Below are 11448 nucleotides of genomic sequence, written 5' to 3'. Positions count from 1 at the left end.
CTACGCACCCCATCGAGTCTACAGAATCAAATGCATCTTATGGCTTAAAAATTCAATGACAACTGTAATCGTGACTATGGTCACCTATCTTCTGTAGGCCACTGTGGAGAATGACCACTGCCACCAGTGCACTTGATTCACATCTAAAGCCAGACTGGAAGGTATCTAAAACTCAAGGCTCCAGTTGCTGAATCATGACTTTGCTTTTTCTGCAAGATTATTGAAGACTATATTGCCCTGTCTAATTAGCAAGCTATCAGGGTTGATAATATGTATTTTAAAACACAGGCCTAACAACCTCCTGCCTGAGGAAATGTGACAGCCCACCCACTTTGTCTTCAAATGACATTCCTGGTAACTTACAATTAAAGATACAGGCACTAGAAAAAGCTGCACACATTTCAGTCTCTTACCCATGAAGTTGGAACTATAAATCAATACTTATAACTGCTACTTGTGGTAAAATAAGAAGTTATTTACATTACAGCACCTTCTAAAAGGGCCTGAGATCAGGACTCCCTGATGCACGTTGCTTTTCAGACCAGTAAGAAATGGGTCTTTGCCCTAAGAGTTCACAGTTTAGACAACACAGGAGAGTGTAAATCAAAGCACAAAAGAGGTAAAGTGACTTGTCGAAGGATCCAGGTGCAAAAAAACTAGGTTTCCCAGGGCCTCCGACCAGTGCCCTATGAACTAAATGATGTTGCTTCACGAATTTGGGCTTCAAACAATTTACATGAGATTTATATAAGACAAGAGAAGCCACTAATGTATAAGACAAGTGTTCAGATTTATTTGGAAATTCACAGTTTCTAATGGCACTACAGCTCTGTAGTTACATAATCTTGTTCCACAATGTTTATGCTGCACTCAGACATTTTTAATTCATCCTTGTTTGGAGCCTTTTCCGATTACATGTTCTACAAATCAGGTCCATATGCTCTGACTGGCTAATTGTGCAGACCACCTCTAAAAGTACATCACCATAAAGTATTCATAAACTAACACAAAAGCAGCAAAACCAAAGGCTTTTAAATAAGTCACATTACGTACAATACCTAGAAAAGGCATCTGATCTGTTTAAAAAGGGTACCACTAAAAGTGCTCAATAAGTTAACTTAGTTTTACAACATGAACTTATAACACCTCTCAAAAAGGAATAGCCTTCTGTCCCATTCACTCTGCTACACATTCACAACATTCTACTTTAGCCAAATATACAACCACGGTCAAAATAAAAAACTCAGACAGGAAAGTACCAAAACATACACATACACTCCGTCAGGCATGCACACACCCACTGCACATGTTAGCCAATACAAAAGCAAACTTTATGGAAACACCCACTTTCAAATAGACTTGGGCTGTTCGACTTCACGGGTTGGCAAACTCACTTTTGTCAGTCACGTACACTCGTAACCAGCACTGGTTAGGATAGTTATATACTTCAGCTGTCCCTAGTCACTGTTACATTTCTCCTTGTAGATAATCCCTAATTTCCAAATTCTTAGAACAGAAAACAGTGGCCAAAAAAACCAATCCTTGTAACAGAGAATTCCGAAAATCATTCTGGGGAACGCAAGCATGTTTGTCAGCATGAGATCCTTCATGTACAGTGAGTGTTACTGTATAGCTGTCATTAATTTAACACATCTAAATAAAATGCAATTCTGAAATTGATTAAGATGCAATTAAATGGCATTACGATTCCTTTGAACCAGATATTTTCCAAGTGAGTTTTCAAAACAAAGAACTGATCAACAAGTCTACCATGTTAGTACTTCTACAGTATCCAGCCCACGTTACTGAGTTCAGCTGAACGTCAACACGTCCTTTTACAGCACTGTAGTGTTGCATCCTCAAAAAAGCAAGAGAAGTTACAAAAGAAATCAAATGACAATTTCATGTCTCCCTCTTCCAGTGGCATTATAAATAGACAAAAGGCACATAAATACGGGAAGGTGCAAGAAATAGGAACAAAGCTAAAGGAAGAGGATTAGGCTTTTATCCCTATTCCACCCAACAAACTGGGTTTCAACAATCTTTGCCCCCAGTAATTGTGAAAAAAGCTTTATAAAATGACCCCTCCCACCCCCAAGTTGTCCACGCAGGAAGTCCTCAGCCTGGTAAAGCAGAAACTCAACCAAGATTGACACAATCCCATCTATTTAAAAAGGCAGAAACCATAATTTCTGAATACTTTCCAGTTAGCTGATCTTTTCTCCCATAAGATACAACAGACTGTTCTCAGACAAACAAAAACTCTCCTACAGAAGACGATCAACTAGCTTTAGATGTGTCCAGAAACGGCTGTGACTCCAAGTGTTCCTACTGTTATATCCTTGTTTCCTTTGATTATGTCATGCAGGCTTGGCATTGACCCCGTCTTAGTCTGTATTAGAGTTTTTACAAACTTCCCTTGGTCTGGGACCTTAGACCGCCTTCGTTTTAAAGCCCTCTTCTCAGTTTTTGTCTTTTGGGTCTGCCCATTGCACAGACTTGTGCATGCTGAAATGCCACAAAAATAAGATTCCTCAGATTGTGACGAGGTTTCTGAGCTTCCTTCAGATGGAGGACCCTTATAGGAGGAGTGATATACCTCTCCAATGTTAGAGAAATCCCTCTGGTTCGTAAAGGGTTTCCTTCCTTTTATTTCCCCATTGGCTAATGGATGAGGAGGTTCTGATGCTGGTTTGATAGTCTCAATCTTTTCACTTTTATATTTGCAGCGTTTCTTCTACAGCAGGAAAAAGGAAACAATTAGATTGCACAATACAAACAAAATATCACATGTGAATAATGGTAGGTCATATATAGGCTTGTCAGAATTCTTACAACTGGCAGGTAATACTGATGTCTATTTTTAGGGATTTTTTATTTAAATTCTTCAGTTGCAGGAAACTGTGGGAGGGGCCAGAATTATTTAAAGATAGTACATGCTGATATGCAAAAAGTTAAAGCATTAACTGTTCAAAGAAATCACCAACTTCACATGGCAAAATACAAAAATATCTCCAAAGCCAACTAAAGTTCTCAGGCAGCCCTTTTCCCACGGTGCCTACCTGTTAGTTTTGATTATCACTGATGTAAATGTAAATACAACTAGTGCTCATGATCAAGTGGTTTCCAGCTCACAAATGCTTATGCTCAAATAAATGTGTTAGTCTAAGATTTTTGCTAAAACAGATTACCCCTCTGAAGACTGATGTCAATGTTCATCATTTACTGCGCGCGCGCACACACACACACACACACACACACACACACACACGGTCAATGTTAAGTGACGTTTAGCAGTACAGCATACTTAATTTTTCCAACCCTAGTTGCAGATAAGTGACTGAGAAAAGCACCATCTACTGGCACAATCATGCTAGTGTTCAAAAACATTTTTTTTCCCAGAAAAAAAGCTGGAGGAAAGGTACTATACCTTTTTTTCTGGTGAAAACCTCAGAGGTTCTACAATGTACAAGTCATCTGGATCTACTATAAGAAAAGATATATATAAAATAAATTTCAACTGTGACCACATACACTAATTTCTAAACCTATGAAACTACATCTGAAATTTAACTCCTGCTCTCTATGACTATTACTCTGCATTGAGTGCACACACCTTAAGTTGTATCCAGTATTAACAGGATGCTTATTCATGGAAAGTAAACTGATCAAAATGTTCAGTATAAAAGTGCTATCTCCAGAGCAGCTACCTTGTTGAACATATCAAATAAAACCTGTTTACAATATTTCTGCTTCATCATTGCTGGCTGGGAGTGATGGAGGAGGCTGCAAATGTATACATGGGGTATGTCTACACTTATGGGAAGATCAACATGCTGGCTTCCAGGACTCAGTTTAGCGCTCCTAATGAGGACAGGCTGAATCAAACTGTCATGGGTGCCACCAGTTGCAAGGAGTCAGAGAAGTCAACAGAAGAATTTCTCCTGTCGACCTTCCATGATGTGGACAGTGGCAAAAACTGATATTGACACATCGATTCCAGCTCTGAAATTCTCACAGCTGAATTTGCGTATCTAAAAGGTGATTTTACCTCCTAGCGTAGACCTGGCCTTAGTGTCACTTAGGGCCTCCAGAAGAGCTGAACACGTTTTATGAATGAATTACTTTATACCGGACTAAAAAGCTACCTAGTATATCCAAAGGGATTTCAACTTCACTAGAAAATACCAAGAAATTATTTTAACCGTCAAGAACAATCTCTCAGAACACTGCCTTAGTACCTTCCAGTTGACATAAATCAGGCATCTGGTTGAGTTTAACAACACATTCTTCTCTGCAGAGTACGGATGGAGTACTGTAAGTGCACACTTCCAGTGATGTATGGACTGAAGGGGAGCGGCTGTGTATTTATTTAGAAGTTTAAATTTAAAAATAAACTTCCGTCATAGTAATTAGGTGTAACAATACTCAAATTCAAACTGAGGCTTAATTATAAACAAGTTATACGTAAGATTGTTCTATGATCACTCAGAGCTGCTCTTTGATCAGTACAAGTATTCCTTCTTTGGAAGCTGTCCTGTTTTTCCCTGAGCTGTCTGTAAGCTTGTAGATGATCTATGCTCCACCCAGAGTACAAGGGCTTAAATAATAATATTGATACAAAAGTTTACATTTTCAATATACAGGATGAACCTCTATAATCCGGAATAGTCTTGTCTGGCAACATTCATAATCAGTCATGATTTCAGTTAGCCGGACGACCACATACGGGTATGGCTACGTTTCCCATGGTTCCATAAAGTTTGTTTCCAGCCACCAGTCCTGTCTCTCAGTGTTCTGTGCTGTTATTTACCCCTAAATGTCTTCTAGAGCCCAGTAAGCAGTGGAAGTGTTGGTGATGTGCTAAACAATATTGACCTCTCGTAGTCCGGCAAAGTTGCTCGTCCATCAGGTCCTGAGGGTGCCAAACTAGGGTGGTTCAACTTGTACTCATTTCATTTAAAAATATTTAGCAATTTTCTTTGAACCACAATTCATTTGTTCAATGTTGACAATGCTACGCTAAAATGAATCCAGTTTCTTAAGACTCCCAAACGTAAAAGTGCTCTCCATTTAATCTAGAGTAAAAATTCAGCTCTGCAATGGCTTTTTATCTCCATGTGATCGTTCTCAAGACTGGATTCTCCTGATTTATATTTTTCCTTTATGACACTCTGCTCTGCAGTATCCTTTTATTTCTTTTTTAAAAAGTTCCAAGATTAAGAAGTAAATATTTTTTGTCTTGCTTCTGTTAAAATGAGCATATGATGCTATTGTGACAGAGAGACAGCCGTGTTAGTCTATATTCTATCAAAATCGTGTCTGTCCCACGAAAGCTCATCACCTAATAAACTATTTTGTTAGTCTTTAAAGTGCTACTTGACTGCTTTTTTGCTTTGATAAAATACAGACTAACATGTGTAGGGAATGTGGCAGAAGGAATGCAGTGCTGCTGAAGGCTGGGAGGAATGAGTTTCCCAGAGGTCATCTGCATGAGAATGCAAAAGGTGTGCATGTGTGATACCTTTTCAGGCAAAGCCTAATGGGTAGCAAGTAAGCCATGAGATTTGGTCTATTGTAAACATGTAGTTGTAAAATCACAATTTAAGCTGACACTTAATGCGGGAGTTGAGATCTCACCAATGCTCTGGGTTGTTGTGGGGGACAGGGCAGTCGCCTTAGCTGTGTAAGACATTGATTACACAGGGCTCCCTGGTTTAAAGCATTGTGAGAGAGAGGGGAGGGGTATGGGTTGAGCCAGCTTGCTGAGTGCCTTGGTCCTGCCTATGCCTTGGCCATATAGCTATAAGCCTGGCTTGACTAACCCTCCCCATCTGTTAAAAGATAGAGCTGGATACTAGGGTGTTTGTGAAACCCCACACTAGAGATACCAAGAGCTGAAATCACAGAGTGGCAGCTGAGGCCACACAGAGCTGAAATCACTGGGTTCTACCTTAGGGCAGTCCCAAGCAGTGGGGTTAGGACCGGCGGACAACAGCAGGACCAGCGGGCGGCCAGTAGGAGCGGCGGCGGTGGTAGATGACAGCGACCAGCAGGCGGCTGGTAGGAGCGGCGGCGGATGACAGCAACTGGCAGACGGCTGGTGACAGCAAGGGGAGGCTACAGACAAGTGGACAGCTAGTATTGCCCTGGTGATGTATCTGTGGGCTTTGAGTTTGGGACTGCACCGCAGAGGGTACACCCTGTAACTGTGTGTGTGTGGAAAAGGGCCAAGAGCCCCAGCAAGAGACTGGGTTCTACTGCATATGGGGATGGTATCTGGGAAAAGGGGTTTTGTCTCTTCTGTGCTGAGATATACTGCATCTGTCGCTGTAACCTTGGGGTAGGTTACGGTCATTAAACAAGCCATTTCTATCTCAGACTCTGTGCTTGCGAGGGAGAACCGCCTTACAGGCACCCAGCACGGGGGTGAAATTGTCCCAGGCCACTGGGTGGGGGCTCGAGCCGGTTGGTTGTATCCTTGATAGGAGAACCCCACAAGAGTTGAACCCGGCCCTTCTGGCAGGCATCTGGCATTAACAGAAGGGTTACACATGGCTACCTCTCAGTTATAAGGTCAGGACAAGTGATTACCATAGTAGAGGCTTTAAGTGGTGCAAGTGCTCCAGCAGTTTCTAATGATGCCCCAAAGGCATAATGGTGGAGGAGCCATTAAAACCAAAGCCCATTTTATTTATTTGTATAGCTCTCAAAGTATTTCTGAAGCATGTGAGTCCATGCCTCTTAGCCAAATTCCAACTTTCACATTTGTCCGCATCCAAAATTTCTCTGCAGTTTCAATGGTTTGCTGTCCTCCTCTTTCCAAAATAGGTTAGCCTTACTGAGGGCTTTTCAACTATTAAAAATAAAGTACTTGTTACTCTTAAGGTGGCTGACTGCATGTAATTGGCATGCTGTTTAAGTTCATAAAATGTTCTAGGACTTTTTTCAAATGAAAGCTTGTGTTAATTCCACTGTGATAGCCCTAAACTATTTTGATTATTTTGCTCAGAACTCAGACTATTTTTATAGATTTTTGTTTCAGAGACTTTATAAAAAGCAGTATTACTATTAATTAGCAGTTATTTCAATTCAGTATTTCCCAGTCTACACAAGCAGCATATAAGCACAGTATTTCTAGATTCCCTTTTCTGAAAATGGTTTACAAACTATGTGATCGTACATCTACAATGCATAACGAACATAGTACAAACTTTACAAGCCACCCCTAGGAAGAATTAGCTGCATCTGAAACATACCTTCTTTGCTAGTTAGCTGAAAAGACTGGGACCTGACAAGTGGAAGAGAAGTTCTTCTTTTCAGATTCATATCATCATAGGAGGAAAAACATCTGTAATGACAAACATCCATTAAAGTTCCACCTCCCAGAGGACTCTTGGGAGACACTTCTTTCCCTCATTAACACTCTTTATGCCTTCACACTGCAGCAAGCCTTCCCCAGGGCCAGGTTTCTCAAAGCCATTCCAAACCTGGCCAGTGGTGCTGTGATGGCCAAATAAAGCTGCTGGAGAGTGCGATTCAGTGCTCTCCTGACATCCAGAATCTTACCTCATTCCTACATTAGTGATGTTAGACACTTTTGCAAATAAAAGGAGATCACTCCTTCATTGGAACTATCCTTCTATAGAATGAACAACCAGTATAATTAAAATGGAAAACAGAATTCAAGTGGATGGAAATAGAAAAAGTGAGAACTATCAAATGCCAAATAAAGTGCAAATATAAAATTGAAAGAATTAAAATGTCATGGGGATATTACCTTTTGGGGCTTGGGTAGTGATTGCTTTTGGGGATTTTTGAGAGGTAATCTTCATTGAACTGAGATGTATTTCTGCAACGCTGCACACAAAGCATCAAACCCAGGATAACACAGAGAACCAACGAAACCACAAGATAGCTTTGCCTGTCAGACACCTGAAAAATAATTGGATTTTTTATTTTTAAAAACTAAAAACAAAATAAGAGGTACTTAAATATAACAGAGTTAGGAATTACATCATCATGTTCAACTTCATGTAAAATTTAACAAATAGATCAATTTTGAAATTAACTTCAGGAATTCTTTTACCTTTGTTTAACTTGATAATATCTATTTTTCAAAGATTAATATCCACTATATAGCCAACAGGTCAAAACCTGGCTATAAGTGTCTCTGGCAAGACAAGTTTGATAGCCATAAAAGCCAGTACACCCATTGTTTTCAAAGTGCATTTTACTTCAGAGGTCAGGATCCCGCGGCATGGGTAAAAGAGTGGCACGCAAGCTGATTTTCATCAGCACAGAAGGGGGAAGCTCAGCCCCGCACCTCCTCCCCCATGCAGACAGGAGCTTACTCAAAGCAATGACACCTGTGGATTAACAGCAGACCAGTTAATGATACCAACCCACCACCTAAATGGTAAAGCTCTGCATCTTAACTTATATAGTAATGAAACTGTTGTATGTAGGACTATTAATGACTTTAAAAAAGTATCACTGACACTTGGACCACACAGAGGTCAAAAGGTCAAATTTTGACACTTTTCACCTCAGAGGTTGCTGGTCTCCATTTTACAGCATTAAGATCTGATAAAAGCTCAGCTACAATAAAGAAATGCTCAGACATGATCTTCACGTAATTCATCAATGTAACTTTTATAATAGATGTTGAGCAAGTGCCAGGATGTCACCAAGAATAAAATGTGGGGGGAAGCTAAATGCTTAAAAATTTCATGACAACTTTGAAAAGAGACAGGAGTATGCTGCTAGGTTTACAATAACTTCTCTTTATCAGAGATGTACTCTATTTTCCATTTTATACAAACATTTATTTTCATTTTGCAATACTGTGGTAGCACTCGGAGTACACAAGTAGATTTCTTGACAGATGGGATTATAGTTTCTCCCTTGAAAAGCAAAAAATACATATATTTGAAACCGAAATTAAGATAATGTAAGAAAGTTTTGTTTAAAGCTATCTTCTCTGAAGAAGCAAACTGTTCTACGTCAAGCTGATCTCTTGGAGGGTAACTCATCTACTGGTAAGGGAAATGGATTTTACCATGTCTTATCTGTATGGGAAGATTTTCTGAAATATATACACATGATGAAGAGTGCTTGATTCTTAAAATAATTGGCTGACAAACATTATTAAGCTTATTATATTAAAAAACTAAACTCCAAAGGCATTATCTTACATTCAAAATAACTTTCAAAGTGGGTTTATTCCAGCTGGTGTTTTGGAGAAAGAGGGAACTCTAGTTCTAGTTCCACTTCCACGTTTATTTTTTTTTAAATGTTTTTAGAGTTTTGTGCAAAGCCATTCATATTTCAGAAAGCACAAAAAGCTGTTTCACAATTCCCAATCAACTGAATGCACACCATAAGACCAAATGTCATCCCCTAGTCAGAAAAAAAAGCACTATTTTTGATTATTAACAGAGAGGAAGCCATGCTAGTCTATACACTATCAAAACAAAAAGCAGTCAAGTAGCACTTTAAAGACTAGCAAAATAGTTTATTAGGTGAGCTTTCGTGGGACAGACCCACTTCTTCAGACCATAGCCAGACCAGAACAGACTCAATATTTAAGGCACAGAGAACCAAAAACAGTAAGCAAGGAGGACAAATCAGAAAAAGACATGGAGTAGACAGGCAATAATCAAGGTGAGCAAATCAGAGAGTGGAGGGGTGGCGGGGGGAAGGTCAAGAACTAGATTGAGCCAAGTATGCAGACGAGCCCCTATAGTGACTCAGAAAGTTCCCATCAGGATTTAGACCATGTGTTAATGTGCCGAATTTGAATATAAAAGCCAGCTCGGCTGTTTCTCTTTCCAGAACGATGCGATAATTTCTTTTCAGTAACACACATACCTTTTAGTAACAGAGAGTAAGTAACTAGCAAAATAGTTGTTCTGGTCTGGATATGGTCTGAAGAAGTGGGTCTGTCCCACGATAGTTCACCTAATAAACTATGTTGCTAGTCTTTAAAGTGCTACTTGACTGCTTTTTGTTTTTACATACCTTTTAGGTCATTGACAGTATGCCCCATCCCATTAAAATGTTGACTAACTGGTTTGTGGATCTGGAGTGTTTTGATGTCTGTTTTGTGCCCATTGACCCTTTGTCTAAGGGAGTTAGAAGTCTGTCCAATATACAAAGCATCTGGGCATTGTTGGCACATGATGGCATATATGATGTTAGTAGAGGAGCATGAGAAAGTGCCCGTGAGGGATCACGATGGGGGTGAAGGGTCTGGAAGGGAGTGGGTGGAGGTGGTAGGGAGGGTTCAGCAAGGTGGAAACTTAACATTAAGAACAAATATCCTGGATCGGTATACCACGGAATTTCACTTTCTTTCAATAAGCATGTATTTGTGGACCCGTATTAAAATCGATAAATTACAAAAGCCCAGCACCTAAACAATGCAATGAGTTGCATTCCTGGCTTTGTCATTTACTATTATATCAAAGTGGCCTTGAGTGACATTGTCCTGTACGCTGCATATACACATTATAAACTCAAGGCTCAGACTGTTTTCCTAGCTAAATCCACAGGAAAAAAAGGCAGGAGGAAAAAAAAAAACATTCCCATGTTACACATGGAGAATAGAGGAGCAGATGACATGATCTACACAAGGCCATAAACAGGAAGCCTGGAGGTTGAACCCAGATTTCTCATGTTTCCACCCAAACACCCTCAACAAAATATCAACCTCTTCCTCATGAAAGTTTTGGGTATTTCAGTGTTGTTCAACAGAGCAGGAAAAAAAGGAACTCCATTCTTGCCCTTTATGTGAGCTATTTACTTTCCCTGCCCCAGGGCTTTTTTTTTTTTTTTTTTATTTCCACAATGAATTATGTGCACATTTCACACAACAATGCAATAACCATTTCAGCTCAGTGCTATGTACATATTTACTAATCAGGTACACTGTTCAGTATGGTTTAATTTATTTTTCTTTAGCAGTCGATACAAAGCCATCTTCGCTGCTCGGGAGAAAGCAGTTTAGTATTTAGGATTGTGTTTCTTCAGCACTTCTGAATATTAGAGCATTTCCACTTAACTCAGTTAGGTAAATAAAACCACACATCTTTGCCCATTGTTTGTCTGCATCACATGTGACTGTGCCTGTCTACTGCATGTCACATCTCATTGCCTTAATTGTTTAGTAAAGTATACCAATTGCTAGAGAAGCCACTGTAAGGACCCCAGGACTAGAACTCACATCTTCAGACTGTGGAACAACTATTAGTCCCACAGTGCCACCAGGAGAGTGGAGAGAGCGAGCCCAGGAAAACTATGGAAAGTAGGTGCTGCAGAAAGCACAGCCCAAGAGATCCACAGTGATGGCACCTGGTGCCCTCCTGATTGGTCAAGCCCCCTATTTAAAAGCAGGAAGTTGCTTAGCTGACACAGACTTCAGTCTGCTGCAGTACCCCAATACAG

General features: G+C 40.0%; 1 protein-coding gene across 2 annotated transcripts in view; it reads right to left on the bottom strand.

The window, feature by feature from the left end:
- Positions 1-776: 776 nt before the first annotated feature.
- Positions 777-11448, bottom strand: part of SUCO (SUN domain containing ossification factor) — a 76867-nt gene continuing 66195 nt past the window's right edge. Inside the window, exons 21-24 of one of the 2 annotated variants that reach the window (XM_075002951.1) lie at positions 7781-7935; positions 7260-7351; positions 3431-3486; positions 777-2737 (exon numbers count right to left, since the gene is read on the bottom strand). In XM_075002951.1, coding sequence (XP_074859052.1) covers positions 2291-2737; positions 3431-3486; positions 7260-7351; positions 7781-7935 — 750 coding nt within the window. In that variant the 3' untranslated portion in view covers positions 777-2290. The remainder of the gene's footprint in view (positions 2738-3430; positions 3487-7259; positions 7352-7780; positions 7936-11448) is intronic. The other variant, XM_075002950.1, reaches the window with a different exon arrangement.

The sequence above is a fragment of the Carettochelys insculpta genome, chromosome 9, assembly GCF_033958435.1.
Source record: "Carettochelys insculpta isolate YL-2023 chromosome 9, ASM3395843v1, whole genome shotgun sequence".
NCBI lineage: Eukaryota > Metazoa > Chordata > Testudines > Carettochelyidae > Carettochelys > Carettochelys insculpta.
The sequence above is the reverse complement of the archived record's forward strand: the minus strand, read 5'-3'. Positions and strand labels throughout refer to the sequence as shown.